This window comes from Lissotriton vulgaris, chromosome 12, assembly GCF_964263255.1.
Source record: "Lissotriton vulgaris chromosome 12, aLisVul1.2, whole genome shotgun sequence".
Classification (NCBI taxonomy): Eukaryota; Metazoa; Chordata; class Amphibia; order Caudata; family Salamandridae; genus Lissotriton; species Lissotriton vulgaris.
Genome location: NC_141700.1, coordinates 147,764,188 through 147,784,655, shown reverse-complemented (window position 1 = coordinate 147,784,655; position 20,468 = coordinate 147,764,188). Strand labels below are relative to the sequence as shown.

General features: G+C 42.6%; 1 protein-coding gene across 1 annotated transcript; it reads right to left on the bottom strand.

Annotated features, from left to right (window-relative positions):
• Positions 1 to 2,441: 2,441 nt before the first annotated feature.
• On the bottom strand, positions 2,442 to 7,053 carry LOC147673713 (uncharacterized). The gene is made up of 2 exons (XM_086946409.1): positions 6,905 to 7,053; positions 2,442 to 4,653 (listed from the first exon to the last, which is right to left on the bottom strand). Exons 1-2 carry the CDS (start codon positions 7,040 to 7,042, stop codon positions 2,548 to 2,550), a joined length of 2,244 nt encoding a protein of 747 aa, XP_086802535.1. The 5' UTR covers positions 7,043 to 7,053; the 3' UTR covers positions 2,442 to 2,547.
• Between the last annotated feature and the right edge of the window lie 13,415 nt (positions 7,054 to 20,468).

Sequence of the window (20,468 nt, the reverse complement as noted above, 5' to 3'; positions counted from 1 at the left end):
GGGGTGGTGAAATAGATGTATCAGGGTGCTATAATAGATGTTTCTCGGGGGTGCTGTGATAGATGTGTCTGTGAGTGGTGTAATAGATGATCTAGGGGGTTGGGGTGATAGATGTTTCTGGGGTGGTATAATCGATGTGTCTGGGTGTGTTATATTAGATGTTTCGGGGGGTGCTGTGATAGATGTGCCTGGGGGTGGTGTACTAGATCTGTCTGGGGGTGCTGTGATAGACGTGTCTGGCGGTGGTGTAACAGTCATTTTTGGGGGTGGTGTAATAGATGTTTCAGGCTGTGGTGTAACAGTTATTTTTGGGAGCAGGGGAATAGATGTTTCTGTGGTGGTGTAATAGTTGTTTTTGGGGGTGCTGTAAAAGTTGTTTCTGGGGGCGGTGAAATAGATGTGTCTGGGGGTCGTGTGGTAGATGTTTCTTGGGGGTGCTGTGATAGATGTGTCTGGGAGTGGTGTAATAGATGTTTCTAGGGGGTGCTGTGATAGATGTGTCTGGGGTGGTGGAACAGTCGTTTCTGGGGTGGTGTAATAGATGTTTCTGGGGGTTGGGATAATATATGTTTCTGGGGTGGTATAATAGATGTGTCTGGGTGTGTTATATTAGATGTTTCTGGGGTGCTGTGATAGATGTGCCTGAGGGTGGTGTGCTAGATCTGTCTGGGGGTGCTGTGATAGATGTTTCTGGGGGTGGTGTAACAGTTGTTTTTGGGGTGGTGTAATAGATGTATCTGAGGGTGTTGTAATAGATGCTTCTTGGGGGTGCTGTGATAGATGTTTCTGGGGGTGGTGTGAGAGATGTTTCTGGGGGTGGTGTAACAGTTGTTTCTGGGGTGGTGAAATAGATGTATCTGAGGGTGGTGTAATAGATGTTTCTGGGGGTTGGGGTAATAGATGTTTCTGGGGGTGGTGTAATAGATGTTTCTAGGGGAGGTGAAATAGATGTATCTGAGGGTGTTGTAATAGATGTTTCTGGGGGTTGGGGTAATAGAGGTTTCTGGGGGTGGTGTAAAAGATGTGTCTGGGTGTGTTATAATAGATGTTTCTAGGGGGTGGCGTGAGAGATGTTTCTGGGGGTGGTGTAACAGTTGTTTCTGGGGTGGGGTAATAGATGTATCTGTGGGTGGTGTAATAGATGTTTCTGGGGGTGGTGAAATAGATGTTTCTGGGGATGGTTGTAACAGTTGTTTCTGGGGTAGTGTAATAGATGTATCTGAGGGTGGTGTAATAGATGTTTCTTGTGTGCTATGATAGATGTGTCTGGGGGTGGTATAATAGATGTGTCTGGGGTGGTGTAATAGATGTGTTTGGGGGTGCTGTGATAGATGGTGCTGGGGGTGGTGTGATAGAAGTTACTGGGGGTGGTGTAACAGTTGTTCTGGGGTGGTGTAATAGATGTATCTGAGGGTGGTGTAATAGATGTTTCTGAGGGTGAGGTAATGGATGTATCTTGGGGTGGTGTTATAGATGTTTCTCGGTGTGCTGTGATAGATGTGTCTGAGGTGGTGTAATAGATGTGTCTGGGGTGGTGTAATAGATGTTTCTGGGGGTGGGGTAATAGATGTATTTGGGGTGGGGTAATAGATGTATTTGGGGTGGGGTAATAGATGTATTTTGGGGTGGTGTAATAGATGTTTCTGGGGTGGTGTAATAGATGTCTCTGGGGGTGGTATAATAGATGTGTCTGGGGGTGGTGTAACAGTTGTTTCTGGGGGGGTGTAACAGTTGTTTCTGGGGCGGTGTAATAGATGTATCTGAGGGTGGTGTGATAGATGTTTCTTGGGGTGGGGTAATAGATATGTCTGGAGTGGTGTAATAGATGTTTCTGGGGGTGGGGTAATAGATGTATCTTGGGGTGGTGTAATAGATGTTTCTGGGGGTTGTGTAATAGATGTGTCTGGGGGTGGTGTAACAGTTGTTTCTGGGGTTGGGTAATAGATGTATCTGAGGGTGGTGTAATAGATGTTTCTGGGGCGGTGAAATAGATGTTTCTAGGGATGGTTGTAACAGTTGTATCTGGGGTAGTGTAATAGATGTATCTGAGGGTGGTGTAATAGATGTTTCTGGGGGTGGGATAATAGATGTATCTTGGGATGGTGTAATAGATGTTTCTCGTGTGCTATGATAGATGTGCCTGGGGGTGGTGTAATAGATGTGTTTGGGGATGCTGTGATAGATGTTGCTGGAGGTGGTGTGACAGAAGTTTCTGGGAGTGGTGTAACAGATGTGTCTGGGGTGGTGTAATAGATGTATCTGAGGGTTTTGTAATAGATGTTTCTGAGGGTGAGGCAATAGATGTATCTTGGGGTGGTGTTATAGAAGTTTCTCGTGTGATGTGATAAATGTGTCTGGGGTGGTGTATTAGATATGTCTGGGGGCTGTGATGGATGTTGCTGGGGTGGTGTAACAGTTGTTTCTGGGGGTGGGGTAATAGATGTATCTTGCAGTGGTGTAATAGACTGGTATGGACTTAGTTTTGGGAGCGGAAACCGAGATTATTTTAGGCAGCGATGCAGGTTTTGTTTCAAGCTCTGCTCCTGTCTAGTCTGATTTTGTGTTTGTAGGTGCCTTGCACATAGATTGTGATGTTGACTTTGTGTCATAAACTGTAGCTGGCTTTTTTTCTGGTAATGGCATTGACTTTGTCACTAAAACTAGCTCGCCTTTCGTAACTGTGGCTGGCTTTTTCTCTGTTGCTAACTTTGATTCAGGTGTTGGCTTTGATTCAGGCACTGATGCGTTCTTTGCTTCTGGCTTTGGTGCTGGCTTTGATTCAGACACTAGTGATGGCTTTGTTTCAGGCACTGGTGCTTTCTTTGCTTCTGGCACTGATGCTGGCTTTTTTTCTGACACAGGCTTTGTTTCTGGTACTGGCACTGGCTTTATTTCAGACACTGGTGCTGGCTTTGTTTCAAACACTGGTGCTTTCTTTGCTTCTGAAACTGATGATGGCTTTGTTTCTGACACTGATTTGGTTTCGGGCACTGGCACTGGCTTTGTTTCAGGTACTGGTGCTTTCTTTGCTTCTGGAACTGGTGCTGGCTTTGTTTCACACACTGGTGCTTTCTTTGCTTCTGGCACTGATTCTGGCTTTGTTTCTGACACTGACTTTGTTTCTGACACTGACTTTGTTTCTGGCACTGGTGCTTTATTTGCTTCTGGAACTGGCGCTGGCTTTGTTTCTGACACTGACTTTGTTTCTGGCACTGGCGCCGGCTTTGTTTCAAACACTGGTGCTTTCTTTGCTTCCGGCACTGGTGATGGCTTTGTTTCAAATACTGGTGCTTTCTTTGCTTCTGGCACTGATGCTGGCTTTGTTTCTGACACTGACTTTGTTTCTGACACTGACTTTGTTTCTGTTACTGGTGCTTTATTTGCTTCTGGAACTGGTGCTGGCTTTGTTTCAAACACTGATGCTTTCTTTGTTTCTGGCACTGATGCTGGCTTTGTTTCTAACACTGACTTTGTTTCTGACACTGACTTTGTTTCTGGCACTTGTGCTTTCTTTGCTTCTGGAACTGGTGCTGGCTTTGTTTCAAACACTGGTGCTTTCTTTGCTTCTGGCACTGGTGCTGGCTTTGTCTCAAACACTGGTGCTTTCTTTGCTTCTGGCACTGATGCTGGCTTTGTTTCTGACACTGACTTTGTTTCTGACACTGACTTTGTTTCTGGCACTGGTGCTTTATTTGCTTCTTGAACTGGTGCTGGCTTTGTTTCAAACACTGGTGCTTTCTTTGCTTCCGGCACTGGTGCTGGCTTTGTTTCAAACACTGGTGCTTTCTTTGCTTCTGGCACTGATACTGGCTTTGTTTCTGACACTGACTTTGTTTCTGGCGCTGGTGTTGGCTTTGTTTCAAACACTGGTGCTTTCTTTGCTTCTGGAACTGATGCTGGCTTTGTTTCTGACACTGGTGCTTTCTTTGCTTCTGGCACTGATACTGGCTTTGTTTCTGACACTGACTTTGTTTCTGGCACTGTCGCTGGTGTTGGCTTTGTTTCAAACACTGGTGCTTTCTTTACTTCTGGCACCGATGCTGGCATTGTTTCTGACACTGACTTTGTTTCTGACACTGACTTTGTTTCTGGAACTTGCTTTGTTTCAGGCACTGGTGCTTTCTTTGCTTCTGGAACTAGTGCTGGCTTTGTTTCAGGCACTGGTGCTTTCTTTACTTCTGACACTGATGCTGACTTTGTTTCTGACACTGGCTTTGTTTCTGGCACTGGCTTTGTTTCAGGCACTGGTGCTTTCTTTGCTTCTGAAACGGGTGCTGGCTTTGTTTCTGTTGCTGGTGCTTTCTTTGTTTCTGGAGCTGGTGCTGGCTGCTTTGTTTCATGCACTGACTTTGTTTCTGGAGCTGGTGACTTTTTTTCTGGCACCGACTTTGTTTCTGGAGATGGTGCTGGCTTTGTTTTTGGAACTGACGCTGACTTGATTTTCGTTTCTGCTACTGGCACAGGTTTCTTCTGAGCGTAATCAGGATGTGATATTCCACAAGACTCGTTTTCTTGTTCCTCACTCACATGCTGCTCATACGACATTCCAAGCGCAGATACTAGGACCAAGAACTCGCCAAAATCAATCTCCCCATCTTGATTTTCATCCAAAACTTTCATCAGTGAGTTGATTGATTCCTTTTCATTAGAGTTCTAGAATAATACAAGAAAATTATAAACATCTACTCATGCAGCAAGAGCAAAACGTTTCTTAATCAAGAAACTAAATAACCTCTCAATGAAATATCTAGGCATTTGGCCAGCATCTGCTGTACAGGCCGTAGTTGCTGCGTTTGATTGTAAAGACTCTACTCCCGCTAACTTACCACTGCCCTCACACAAGGGAAGACGGGAAATGCCAGGGTAGGATTGGCAGCCATACCAAAGTCCTGTTGATTTTCCAAAGTGTTTTCTTAGGATACTGCTCTCTCTTCTGCCACTGGCACCACCCACATATATATACCCTTTGAACCCCCCTCTGCCTCCATGGACAATGCCCACAGCCTTTGGTGCTCTCCCTGCACCATCAGAGGATTGTTTGGTTTGACAGGAGAAACAACATGGATGCAAAAGAATGCTTTCACGTTTAGCTTACTCTCTTGAATGTTGAAGCGCTTGTCCAAACAATGGGTTAACCCCTGAAGGATTTGACAGGCACAAACCATAGGTTTTCAAACATGCAAAGTCAAGTAACTGCAAAAAAGAATAATTGATTAACAGAATGCTGTACAATGTCAAACATCTACCCTTGTACTATGATCTGGGCCTAAATCCATCCTTTTTGTTGCTATTTAAGCCATTCCAGTTCAGACCTTGTGATATGAAAATCAGTTGTGACCTTGTGCCCCATGGAAACACTCCAGCACTGCCAAGCCAGGTCCTCCCTGGACTGGAAACAAGCATCCTAGGAACGGCTTTGTGGTTTCGCCCCCTTCAGCCAGGATAGATTGACTCCAGTGGCATGGACAGCACAGGACCCATGTCTGGGCAAACCTGTCCGACTCGGGACGACAAATGCAAAAAGAACAATTGATGGACAGAATGCATACATTCACCCCAGTACAGAGATCTGGGCCTAAATCCATCGTTTTCTTGCTCATCATGCCATTCCAGTTTGGACCCAGCCATATGCAAATCAGTCTTGTCCCTGCATTCAATGGGAACAGTCCAGCCCGAACTGCCAAGCCAGGTCCTCCCTGGACTGGAAACTAGCATCCTAGGAACGGCTTTGTGGTTTCGCCCCCTTCAGCCAGGATAGATTGACTCCAGTGGCATGGACAGCACAGGATCCATGTCTGGGCAAACTTGTCCGACTCGGGACGACAAATGCAAAAAGAAGAATTGATCGACAGAATGCATACATTCACCCCAGTACAGAGATCTAGGCCTAAATCCATTGTTTTTTTTGCTCCCCGTGCCATTCCAGTTCAGACCCGGCCAAGTAACTGAGCACAAACTAGTGGGCATGATCATTAGCTTCTGGTGATTTCTCAAAGTGTTCATTTCTTGAAGTATTCAGTCTTCCTCAAAAGGTGTTTGGGGGCTTAGCAGCAAAACATTTTAATAAAATGGGATTAAATAGTGTATTTCACACCACAGTTATCACACAAACGTGTTGAAACGTTTTAGGCCATGACAAGGCACTCAAAATATATTCCAGTATTTTAACAGTGTGTCACGCAAACTTGGCAATCTCTTAGAAAAGTTGCTGATTCACACACCCAATCATAATATTGAGAACATTGTGCACTTTTCAATACAATTTACCTAAAAATATTAAAGCCATCGGAAATACAGACGGTTCTGAAAATGCAATTGCACATTGTTTATTATTTAGTATGCAACCACGATTCTACTTTTCACTCCCATGCCCCTTCCAAATATTTTCTAAATCGTATGCTATCTTCTAGACTCCGGCAAATCAGCATTTCTAGAAATATTTTGTACATCGCTGCTGTGTGTCGGCTCTGGGCCTTCTTACAAGCTCGAAGAAGCAGATGGGTAAAAGCAATCCTAAAGATTAATTTCCTGAGAGTGCCAGTAATTACCACTCAAGTATGTGCTTCAGATGTATTTTTGAAAATACAATTAATTTGTCTTCAAACACGCCCACCGTGATTTATGACGGCCGGGAGCCGTCATGAGCACCGCAGCGCCATGCCCACCCCCTGCACCGTGGCGGAATTCGCACCGTGGCGAAGGGGTTAATAGTTTTCAAATGAGCATCACTTTTTTAGAACAAGCCCGGTCAACACTGCCTTCTCACTCAGAAAGCCATCCTTGACAAGGTATTCCAGTAGCCTCTTTCTTGCTTCCTAAAGGAAACTAAAAGTAATGCATTGCATGTTGACAAGTAGACTATGTACAGATACCGGATCCTTCTGACAATGTTGTGCTGTTTTACCTGAAGTGATTGCGGGAGCTCCTCTCGGATCAGCTTGGTGAGCTCTGCCTTGTTCAGCTTGTAACGACCGGATTCCTTTTCGCCATACTTCTTGAATAGCTCATGAATACAACTGATCACTTCGATAAGACTGCACATCTTTGCACAATGTAGAGGCGACCTAGTATGCAAAGAGAAAGGAGACTTTGCTAAAAGAGGATTCCTGAGGCACCTTAGGATTAGCCAATGGCTCTATGGAGGCTAGTGTACAATGGGCATATGTACAAGCCCCTATCGCCACGAGAATGTCACTTTTTGTGACGTTCCTGTGGCGATACGGGCCTTGCCTTATGTACAAAGCAGCGTTAAGGCACTTAATGTGACTTAACGCTGCCTTGTACATAAGGCACCCTTTCACGCTATGTTTAGTGTCAAAGGGGCATGCAGTGGGAGTTGTGGTGGGCGTTCCACCGCAACACCCATTGTATTTGACGCTGTCCCCTATGTACAAGGGTGGCGTACATAGGAGGCATATAGTGCAGCTTTGCGTTTCCGAAGTGGCAGAGTATGTTGTTAAGCCCAGGAGGCTAATGCCTCTCTCCACCACTTCTATTGTACTTATCCTCCGAAGTCGCTGGTCTGGGTTTTCGTTTCACCGAAACCCTGTGATCTTCTAAGTAATGTGGACAGAGAAGTAAGCCCTCACTGTGCATTAGATTGATAGAGGAAAGCCCAGGGCATGACACCGGTGTGTTCAGTAGCATTGGGTAACCAACAGAAAATAAAGTGGTACAGAGAGCTCCGATTGTCCATTGTTAGATATGAGAAGAATAACACTCAACGTTTTAGGTCACATCCTTTTTCGTTCAGTAAATTTATACATGCCAGAATGAAAATCTGTGTAATTGGGAAAGCCATGACTGGCTAAATACCCCATAAAAGAAACAAGGCATAACCTGGAATCCAGGAAGTCTATTGAAGAAACATTGGTGAGACCTCCCTTGGAAAGTAATATCTGTTTTAAGGGTTTCTTCAACCGAGAAATTAAAAGATTATTCCATGGTCAGCTATCAAAATGGGTAAGGGACTGAGTGCAGGTAAGACCCAAGAATCCGGCAGTGACATCTACTGAGATGCAAGTGGGGAGTATTATTATTTGAAAAAGACATGGTGGAGCAGAAGGCTTTAGTGCTATAAAATAGTTACTTTCACAAAGAGTGCCATATTCATTGCTTTGCCTCGTCTCAGTGGCAGGGATGGAGAGAAAAACGTCAAATTAGGGCCATACTCAGACTTTTAGTTTAGGTAGGTGAAGGGATTTATAGAGCATGGGCTTAGCTACAAAGGAGCAGAGGGTTATCCACAGCAAGGGTATCTAGAGGAAGGGAAGGATACAGGGTTTTATGTCGGGTACAGAACAGAGAGGATCCCAAAGGTGGGAGGTCTTTTCAGAAAAGGGAGCATCAGGCGGAGTTACAAGATGATTGCAAGCGTACAGTTCATCTGCTTAGTCTCTAAAGAATTTACATATCTCAGACATTTTGGAAACAGGTTTTCAGACTTTTACACAATCGAAACAATATATCAATCGATTTAGTCCAGTAGGAGTCAAGAAACTCTGTCTGTAAACACTAGCCTAGTCCAGATAGCACGAGACAACAAAAACAGGGGCAAATGTACTATTCTTTCAAGCAAAGAAACACAGTGCGGCAACCCAAGATTCTGCTCTAGGTTGTGTGAAAGCGAGAGAGCATGACAGAACCACAAATACAAAGATAGGACGCTGCGTCCCTCTTCACAAGAGCTTCACACTTTCCGGCTGCCTAGCACTGCATACACACCTTTGCACAATAGTGCAAATATATTTGTGTGAGTCTGGCATGGGTTTTGTAAGGGAAGGGTACCCTTCCTGCACAACATACTATGCTTACACTTAATTGTAAACTTTCCCACTTTGCTTGTGCATACATACAAAGTAGGAAATCGTTTCTTGTGCCTTTCTCGGGGAGGCTACATTTGTTAATCAAAAGCTTTATCCACAGATGGTAATAAACAGGACTTTGCATCAGAAACCATGGGTGTTAGTGTGTAAACGCACCACCCACGTGACAGCCCTTTGATACAAAGTAGAAAAGAAATGTAGTCTACTTAGAGTAAAAGAAAATCCCAACTCAGCACTTCGCATCATTTTATTACTTTGCACTAGTGCATAGCGTTGGTAAATCCTGGCCGAAATCTTAATTAGTTACCTAAAAAAGTCTTTAGAGTAGCAAAGAGCTGCCTTTTTGCACTTTAAATAACAACAAATGCGCAGAAATGCAAAAAGTAATAGCAAAATCAGAAACTGTGTCCTGACTTGCTAAGATCCAGCTCAGGTTTGCAAACACATTTTACAGAGACAACAGAAACAGAGAGCCTGGCTCTTCAACACACACATTTTACAGAATGAACCTATGCAATGACGTAGCCTGCGTGCTCTACTAAACCTGGGGTAAGCTAGGCCCCATACATGCAGATGCAGAAACCTGCCTCCCAGAACAGCATCACCTGACCCAAAGCCCCAGCATATACTTCAGCCAGTGCCGAGAAGTCCACGTCAGGCCGCTAAAGAGAATATAACTGTCACTCACCTGAGGCAGCAGTGGGTAATCACCGAGGAGACGTGGAGAGTTTGTGGAGCCTTGGAATCCTATGGTGTTTTATACAGGCCACCTGGAGGCTCCTCCCTCTCGCGTGAGGATGACGCCCTTCCTCCTGGACGTGACTTCATTCTTTGCTATGTATCAGGAGAGACGTATTCTATTCCTTCATCGCCCAAGCTGCCTGCCCTTCCTTGAAAGGTAGGGAGATGTGCAGCTGATTCATGGAAAGGCAATATTTTGAGCAACTCGCTGAACCGGTTAATTCTTTCCTAATTGATACTTAATGAATCCTTTAAAGAATGTGAACATTTTCAAATGAAATCTGCTGTTTCCTCGAGCAGGTCGGCGATGCTGTATCAGCAAATAGGAAATAAATCTCCACCAACTGTGGAGTTAAGTATAATAAATCACTACCAACTGTGGGGTTCAGTATAATAAATCAGTACCCACGGTGGAATTAAGTGTAATAAATAACTACCAACTGTGGGGTTCAGTATAATAATTCTGTACCAACTGTGGGGTTAAGTATAATAAATCAGTACCGACTGTGGGGTTAAGTATAATAAATCAGTACCAACTGTGGGGTTAAATATAATAAATCTGGACCAAGTGTGGGGTTAAGTATAATAAATCAGTACCACCTGTGGGGTTAAGTATAATACATCTGTACCAACTGTGGAGTTAAGTATAACACATCAGTAACAACTGTGGGGTTAAGTATAATACATCAGTACCACCTGTGGAATTAAGTATAATAAATCTGTACCAACTGTGGGGTTAAGTATAATAAATCAGTACCAACTGTGGGGTTAAGTATAATACATCTGTACCAACTGTGGAGTTAAGTATAACACATCAGTACCAACTGTGGGGTTAAGTATAATAAATCAGTACCACCTGTGGAGTTAAGTATAACACATCAAAACCAACTGTGGGGTTAAGTATAATACATCAGTACCAACTGTGGAATTAAGTATAATAAATCTGTACCAACTGTGGGGTTAAGTATAATACATCTGTACCAACTTAGAATTAAGTATAATACATCAGTACCAACTGTGGGGTTAAGTATAATACATCAGTACCAACTGTGGAATTAAGTATAATAAATCTGTACCAACTGTGGGATTAAGTATAATAAATCTGTACCAACTGTGGGGTTAAGTATAATAAATCTGTACCAACTGTGGAGTTAAGTATAATAAATCTGTACCAACTGTGGAGTTAAGTATAACACATCAGTACCAACTGTGGGGTTAAGTATAATACATCTGTACCAACTTAGAATTAAGTATAATACATCAGTACCAACTGTGGGGTTAAGTATAATACATCAGTACCAACTGTGGAATTAAGTATAATAAATCTGTACCAACTGTGAGACTAAGTATAATACATCAGTACCAACTGTGGGGTTAAGTATAATAAATCTGTACCAACTGTGGGGTTAAGTATAATACATCTGTACCAACTGTGAGGTTAAGTATAATACATCAGTACCAACTGTGAGGTTAAGTATAATACATCAGTACCAACTGTGGGGCTACGTATAATACATCAGTACCAACTGTGGGATTAAGTATAATAAATCAGTACCAACTGTGAGACTAAGTATAATACATCAGTACCAACTGTGGGGTTAAGTATAATAAATCTGTACCAACTGTGGGGTTAAGTATAATACATCTGTACCAACTGTGAGGTTAAGTATAATACATCAGTACCAACTGTGAGGTTAAGTATAATACATCAGTACCAACTGTGGAATTAAGTATAATAAATCTGTAACAACTGTGGGGTTAAGGATAATAAATCTGTACCAACTGTGGGGTTAAGTATAATAAATCTGTATCAACTGTGGGGTTATGTATAATACATCTGTACCAACTGTGGGGTTTAGTATAATACATCAGTACCAACTGTGGAATTAAGTATAATAAATAAGTACCAACTGTGGGGCTAAGTATAATACATCAGTACCAACTGTGGGGTTAAGTATAATACATCTGTACCAACTGTGGGGTTAAGTGTAATAAATCAGTACCAACTGTGGGGCTAAGTATAATACATCAGTACCAACTGTGGGGTTAAGTATAATAAATCAGTACCAACTGTGGGGCTAAGTATAATACATCAGTACCAACTGTGGGGTTAAGTATAATAAATCTGTACCAACTGTGGGGTTAAGAATAATAAATCTGTACCAACTGTGGGGTTAAGTATAATACATCTGTACCAACTGTGGGGTTGAGTATAATACATCAGTACCAACTGCGGGGCTAAGTATAATACATCTGTACCAACTGTGGGGTTAAGCATAATACATCTGTACCAACTGTGGGGTTAAGTGTAATACATCAGTACTAACTCTGGAATTAAGTATAATAAATCAGTACCAACTGTGAGGTTAAGTAAAATACATCAGTACCAACTGGTGGGTTAAGTATAATCAATCTGTACCAACTGTGGAGTTAAGTATAATAAATCAGTACCAACTGTGGGGTTAAGTATAATAAATCTGTACCAACTGTGGGGTTTAAGTATAATAAATCTGTGCCAACTCTAGGGTTAAGTATAACACGTCTGTACCAACTGTGGAGTTCCATATAATAAATCAGTACCAACTCTGGAGTTAAGTATCATAAATCGGTACTTACTAAAATATACATGGTTGTCGATATTTTGGCAATGGTATTTTTGTTAATTGATATTTAGTGCTTGATATTCTGACATGAAACCATTCGAGCAGCTGCCGCCCCTTCCTTTCACTGTGATAGCCCTGGCACTGCCCAGGCTACCCTAAGTCTCAGGCTGTAGGAAGACGGGGGCAATAATAGAAAGAGTAAAGAGGTTTAAGGGTCTTCTTTACCATGTGCAGTTTCCAGTTTTTGGCACTCCTTTAGTCCTTCTAGCAGCAATTAGAATGCTGTGTAGGGGTAAGGGTGGGAGAGATGTCAACTATGTGATGTCATTGGTAAAGGGTGTATGATGTGACTTCTGTTTAGAGGTGAGTGAAATTATGTAATTGTGTAATGAAATTGCATACAATTGCATACACCTTTTGTGGAAGTTATGCTTTCTGAGTGAAATATGGTTTGCCAGTACCTTGTAGGACTTTGTTTTTACATTAGGTACACACTTAATAAAAGGTAAACAAAATTGAATAAATGCAAACGTTGCACATTTCCCCTGCATGCTTAAAGTTTCACCAAGGCCTGCTTTTAACCCTTACATTTTGATGCCTTAATGTCCATGGCTGACCATTTTTTATACTGTTTGATGTGCTACGAACATTTCACGAAACCTGTGGGCGCTATAAATGCAGTTCATGTTGCACCATGTACCTCAATCCTGTAATACTCCGTGACCTTGATCTACGATTACTACACTCACTCTCTACCTCTTGTGAGCTTTCTTTAGACCCCACCGGAAGTGTTTTTGAGTTATTTATTCTTATTGTTGTTGTAGACTCACATGCCTCAGAAGAGGTAGGTGCTGAGGTGCTCCTGGAATGATAAGGAAGTGGTTCCCTGGAGGAGGCGCTATGGAAGAGTTCCAGAGGGCAGAGCCTTGCAGGTTCGCGGCTCCTCCCCCTAACAGCTTCACTATTGTCATGGCTGACGCGAGACAGCATTGAATGGTTGTCCTTCGTCTTCTTGTTTTTTGCAGTACTGAGTAAAATGTTGGGAAAGGTGGACTGGCACTGAACCTTGCCCCTGCTCGCGGATAGGTTAAAACAGGAACTACTTGTAAACAGTGTAAAAAGGAGTGATTTGCATTTCTTTGCAAGAGATGCCAAGCAATGAGAGCAGCGTCTGCTGGAATATTCACAAAGTACATGGCCAGTCGCTAATAACATGCATGTAGGTGACTGTACATGGACTCTTCCTACATGCATGTGTGGCAGCCTGAGACATTTTCAATCCAAATAACTGACTAACAAATCCACCACTTTCATGTTTCACCATACTAATTCAACACTAATCCTTATGGGTTCCAGAGTAGCGTGCTACTTGCGCTTCAAAACCCCATCAGAGGTAGCAAGCGCTTTATAAATACAAACCTCTTTCCCTCTTCTATCCAGCCACCTACCCTTCTCTACCCAAATAACCGAATAACCTATCCACTACTCAAATACTTCATATTTTACTATACTAATTTTGAACACTAATCCTTTATGGGTTCCGGAGTGGCGTGCTACTTGCCGAAAAACTGCTTCAACCCCTCGTCAGGGGTAGTAAGCGCTATATAAACGCGATCACAAAGCAAATAGAATACATTTGATTCCTGTCCGTGGGCCTACGCTGTCTGCATTGCAGCCAGTGATCAGGTTTGTGGGGGATCCCAAAAGCCGAAGACAGCAAAGATGATAGAAGTCCAGACAAGGGCATGGAGACACAATGTACAGAGACATTCTAAGGTATGGCCAGGGTTAGTGCTGGGGCCCCAGATTTACAGGGGCCCCTTAATGTAGGCAGCTCTGTTCTGCACAGAGTCTTGTCCTGATGACCTTGAATAATTCTTTTCCTTTCAATTATGGTTAATGTGGGTGATGTGAGAGAAATGTGTTTGTTTCATGCAAGATCCATAAAAAGTTTCTTTTAGATCAAAACAGGGCCTCGCATATGAGAAATGGGTGGGTGTGACAGAGATTATTTGAAGTAATATTATCGAGCTGCTGCTGTTTTACGGTATTGAAAACACACGTCACTATCCCTAAATATTAGATAGAAGCACATTTAATATTTTGACCAGTGTTCCTTTTCACTGTCAGTAGAACTGGCCAAAGAGGGCATGAAAGAGCTGAAATTGGATCATAAATTCAAAGCTGTTAGGAACAGGGTCCCCCAAAATACCCTTGGCCCAGGCCCCCAAAGTCCTTAATATGTCCCTGACTATGTACGAGTATTCCAGTGACCGTAGTAAACTGGTGGGTAATGGCAGCCGAGCGAACCAGTGGGTATCTGCAAACATATACTCTGCATGCCCTATAGAGTAGTGTCTCTGTGTTGACATGCACAGGGTACCAAGTGTGCCCTGACTGAGATACCTCGGAAGCCTCCTCTTGATAAAACTCTGAAGCCTCTGCTTGAGATGTTCTTTCTTTTTTGAATCAGAGTATCCCAAAAGATTGACACCTCACTTCTGTGCTGACACCAAACAGGGCAAAGCTTCTGATATCCTTTCCCAATTACTCTGCCTTTTGCTTACTGTGTTTTTATGCTCTTTCTAATTCTTGTGTGGTCTTGTCTAGACGCCTACTCTCCATCTGGCAACTGCTTGCACATGTGAGCTATGGAACAACAACTTGCCCTATTCAACCTTTAACCCCTTCGCAGCTCGTCATACCCACACCCGTTTCCGTGGAACATTCAACACAGCAGGGGAATTATCCCCGCGTGTGAGCGTTCCACGGCTCATGACAAGCTCAGCTCGTAATGAGCACACGAGCACCGTGCCTCGTGTCGAACTGAGCTCGTCATGAGCATAGAAGGTTTAAGCAAGTAATAAGCAAAACAGCAAAAATTGCACTCCTTGTTAGTGGACAACAATATCTTTATGTTGAGATCGCAAGCCTGGATGGTGATCAAAAATGATAAGATCTTGCATCGGCACCTTATTTAAGTATTACATTTTCGATTTATAGAAAAGGACAACCAATGGCTCTTCTCTTTGGAAAAGTACCATTGATTGCAGAACAGCCAACCTGGGTCCATAAAGGGCCAACACTATGCCGACTCTATGGCACCAACAAAGAGGACTTTATTCATCTAATCTGCACGTGCCCTAAACTTTACACAGCACGAGTCACTTTACTAAGAAAAGCAGGGTCGGACTGGCCATAGCGGGCACCGGGCAATCCCCCAGTGTGCCGCACGGGTGGGGACCGGTTTTGGGCCCCTGGAGGCCGGTTTTTTTACAGGGCCGTTTTTGCAGCATAGCTGCAAAATCGGCCCTGTACCAAAATCGGCCGAAAACCGGCCCCGGCAAAGAGCTTGGCGGCACCTCCAACCCCCCCGAATGGGGAGGGCGGGGGGGCTGCCTGAGCACTTTGCCAGGGCCGGTTGTGGGTCCCAGTCCGGCCATGAAGAAAAGCTCTAGATATCAGAAGAATACAGGCATGTAGAGCTGCCATAATAACAGGGCTAGACCCTTCAGATCCTCAAATGAACTGCCAATTGATAAGATTTCTCAAACCTCACGGTCAGGCGCTGAAAATGAAACACTAACTACAAAGTGGAAAGAGAAAACTACGAACTGACTTAACTAAGCGGCAGAATGGGGACATTTTATGATTCAGTATGGTTTTAATTGCATGCCATGATCCTCATTATGGGCATATGAGCATCATTGGTTATAACAATTGAGAATGTAAAGCCTATAATGTTTTTTTGTTTTTTTTAACAACAAACACATTTTATTTCTTACTTTTACTCATGCGGAAAAATTGTTAAGTTTTTAATGAACTAAACAATAAACATTTATTATCATTAGTATTACTCTCAGTCTGGCTTATCGTTGGAGTTTTTTTTCTAAGTGGAATCCTCCCTGCCTTTCTTCTCTGCCCTTTGACTCAGATCATCCTCTCCAGGCCTTGGTTTTCGGCTGTCCCACTTTTTGGGCCCATTTAGAGAACCATTTGAGCTTTTAAATCTTGTTTAAATCGATCGTAAATAACTTTGCAAAGAGAGCTCAATGTAAATTAGAGAAACCCCATCACATCCAAGTCTTCAATTATCCTTAAGAAAATGGTATAAATATTCTGATTAATTACTGCTCACCCTAATAGTTTTTCGTATAGATTCATCATTGGCATGTTTTGCGAGTCTGTAATAGCGATTATTAAGGAATCGCTATAACAGACTCGCAAAACGGGATTCATGTCGAAATCGCAATATTTATTGAGATTTCTACAGCTTTCTTATTTGCGATTAGCTAATTGCTAATCACAAATAAGGAATAACTCCCCATTCATTCCTATGGGCCTAAAGGCCCATAGGAATGAATGGGAAGACATATCAATGTGCGAATCGCTATTAGCGATTCGCATGTTGAGTTTGAGATTTCAAGGGTGCAGGGGTGTCCAAAGGACACCCTGTTGCACCCCTGAAATGATATTGGAAGCTGGTGGTACACAGACCCATGTCCCAAGGACATGTGTGTGTGTAACATACAACTTAGAAAAATGCACTTAAGTACATTTTTCTAAGTTTCAGCTATTTACCATGAGGTTTGACTTCGCGGTAAATAGCGGCCCAAAATTGAGAATTGCAATTTTTAAATGTTTCATGAATTGCATTTAAGGAATATCAAATAGAGATTCCTTAAATGCAATTCTTCGCAAATTTGCGAATTCTATAATAGCGAATTTTGCATTTGGGATGATGAATCCCAAATGCAAAAATTGCGCTCGCAAAGGGCCAGATTCTCAGAATCTGCCCCTTTGCGAGCTGATTTTACTTTGATGAATCTGGCTGTTAGTGCCTCTGAAGCACAGAACATCTGGCTCCATTCAGAAAGCCATTTGCCTTTGTAAATCAGGTTTACAAGCACAAATGTCAGGATTTAGGGCTGCTAGAAACTTGTAAAAGGGGACCCACCAATTGTAAATACATTACTCCTGCATAATTATACACAATGACTGTGTAAAATTGCAAAGCACTACGTCCTACCTAAGGGGTGGGAAGTTGAGGATCAGGCGTGTTTCCCTTGTGAGTTTGTGAGCAACCACACACTTGTAAGTATGTTGGCTTTCAAATCATCCTCTCCATACCTCTCCTGCTCTGGACAGAGATTTGCTCTTGGGAAGACAGCCTGGCCAAAATATGTCCAATGACATTCACACAAGCTGTAGCTAGTGCAGCTTTCCAGGGTTTCTGCTGGAAATGTTGGTGAATAGGAAAAGCATGAACAGAGTTACACTTAACTCAGACTTGTTGTCTTATAATATTAATAAATATATATGGACGGGACACACAATGTGGCTTCACAACACTTTGTATTGGGTTTGAGAGACACAAAATATATCAGTGTTATCCAGTGATGAAGCAGAGAAACATTCTGAAGTAAAGTTGCCCTCTCCAGGCCTCTTGGATTCTCTCCTTAATTTGGCCAGTTATTGCCCTGATTGACTTGTTTAAAGGCAGTGGGCTGGAGGCTCTGGTGCATTTTTTGTGCCCTTGGCCACTTTCTTGCACCTCCTGGATGCTTAGCTCCAAGCATCATTTGCAACAAAGTACATCTTCGATCCCATCCATTTTGGACCACCTTCCAGCTGGCTTTTGCACCCTTCATATGCACTTCAAATAAACTTTGGGGCCCTACACCAGGTCAACCCTTCAGCTCCTTAGGCCACCTGTGTGAGCACGTCTTAGTTAATCCCATTGTTGTAAGGATATTTCTAGGTTGAAATGTAAATTTGAGTAGACTCATCATGGTTGATCTCTAATTTCCATTTAATTCACCTTCAATTAGGGCCTCTTGGGTTAAAAAGAATGCTGCTGTTATGAGTCACCTTTGCATCAATTGCAATCGAATTTGGACAATGACAGGAAGCAATCTATGATGATCTGTTACCCGTGACTGACTTCAATTTGAAGAAGGTGATTTGGCAGTACTGAATGCAGGAAGGTGACAGAGTGTTGAATGGAAATGAGAAGCTGGAAGAGGATTCTTTTTTTGACTTTGAAAATAAAATGTAATTTAAGCTACTTATATATAGTGTGAATCATGCTAAAGGTGTAGGACCTCTGTGTAGCAATAGGATATCAATTCTTTTAGTGACGATACAGGTTAAAAACTGCTTAATTGCTATTATGAGCTAATATTACACCATAATATACTCTTCAACAAGCATACACTGCGAGCTAAAACAACCATAGGTGCATTTGAAGGGGTCAGCTGGCAGATTGAGACTGCTCAAGACTGATGCTCGCTGCGAGACTTCCAAGTCCCTCATATAGTATCTTTGCCCTGTGCTTTTCATTATTCCTGTGTATAAGCCCAGACTTTGTCCCTCTGTTTGTAAATGTATAAGGAGCTCCTTTATAAATAAATAAATAAATAAACATTCTCTTTCCATATGCCTTAAAAATGTATAGAGCCAAGGCCGCACGCCAAGGGGCGGAGCTTTGGGGCCACTCATATTTGGCCAAGTTGAGTGTAGCGTATAATAGTATTATTAGAGCCCTGGTAGATCACCCAAAGAGTACACCCTTGCTACTCTTACGACACAATCTAGGTGTTTTGCCTGTAGCCTCCAAGGTACAGTTACGACTATTGCTGTACTGGCTATGACCGAACAAGACTCCGGCCCTCACCAGCTCCAATAAAGCTTTCCTTGAGATTGTGAAACTGGATCTCTCCACAAGATCAGGTGGATACGTTATAAAGGAAATTCACTCCATGAGTTAGGTCTTGGGCATTTTTGGTCTGTCGATTGCCTACCAATTCATTTTGCAAAGGACGTCCTTAAAGAAACAATTATGGGGCAAATTGGGAACAGGATAATAGAAATGATAACAATGGCTCTCTCTCTTTCTTCCAATTTTATTGACATTTTATTTATTTATTTAAACAGTTTTATATAGCGCTGGCTAGACCCATAGGTATCAGAGCGCTTTGCATAAGGTCAACAATGTTACAACAATGATAACAATTATAGGTTAAATCAAATATATGAGACACATTAACAGGAGAGACAAATAATTGGAACTTTTTCCTGATCACTCAATTGATTCAGCTGCCAGAAAGTTATTCTTGAAGCCAAGATATGGCACTTTGCCTTTCCTTGCTTTTTCTGTCAAATGGAAATGCAACGCTGCTAGAAGTTCCATCTGCTCGGTCTGCCATCAGGCAGAAGAGACTGTTCCACATTTTATCTTTTCTCTCTTGGATATGCTAGGCCTAGGTATTGCTGGATTATTCCGTTAAGTACACAGTTAGGGGGTGGTCGTTATCTTCAGGTGCTCAGACTTCTGTGCCCAAAAACAAGAGACGTGGTAGTCTGTGCTATTGCTAAATGTCTTCAATGGAGCTTGGCCATGAGAGCTAAGATCATGGCCACCTCACACATGGCACAAGGGCATAGCGAGTCCTAAGCCTCTCCCTATGCTCTTATTCTCTAACAAATGCTTTGTTTGTAATGGTTTTGTAGCATGGATTTCTGCTCCTATACAGAACTGTGCATAGAGACTTGGAACCTCAGTGAATTAGGGTGTGCCAAAACTTACCTTAGTATCCAAAATCCCCTACCAGACTAGCAATCAGTGTCTCATTGGTTCTTAGTAACCCCCAATGATTTAAACAACCCAGAACACAGACTTAGAACACCTCAGGTAACGTGGAACACATGAACACTCTTTCGTTATACTAACATACCAATCCAGAACGAGGAGTTAATGAGTACACGTGCAGGTTTGAAATGCTTATTTCTAATGCAGTGTTCTCAAGCTCAGTATCTTAGGTAATACAAGCAAACATATTATAAGGAACAAAGGCAACAGCATAGTTACAATTCCATAAAATACAAAGGGAGAAAGCATGTTAAAAAGCTAACGAAAAAAGGTCTGAATAGAACCTCAGTTTACCCTCCCTTGCTAGTATATTATATTATATTATAGAAGGTCTCTTTGGATTTAGAAGGGCGGGCCCATACCTCAGGTCTCAGCAGAAATGGATCACATCATCTCCTGCACCAACTCTCTGTCATGCGAATATTCATCAAGTGTGTAAACTCCTGCTCTGAGCAGTGCATTATTAAACGCGCCTAAAAGCCGAAGTTGGCCACAGCTGCATAATTATTATGTCTAGCCAGTGCGCTGATCAAACTGAACAACAAGCGCTGTGTTGAAATAACCTTGAAGGCCTCGGCACTCACTGTACAGACATGGCTTACCAAGCAAGGCTGATATTATAAGCAAACATATTATTCTCGTGTATAG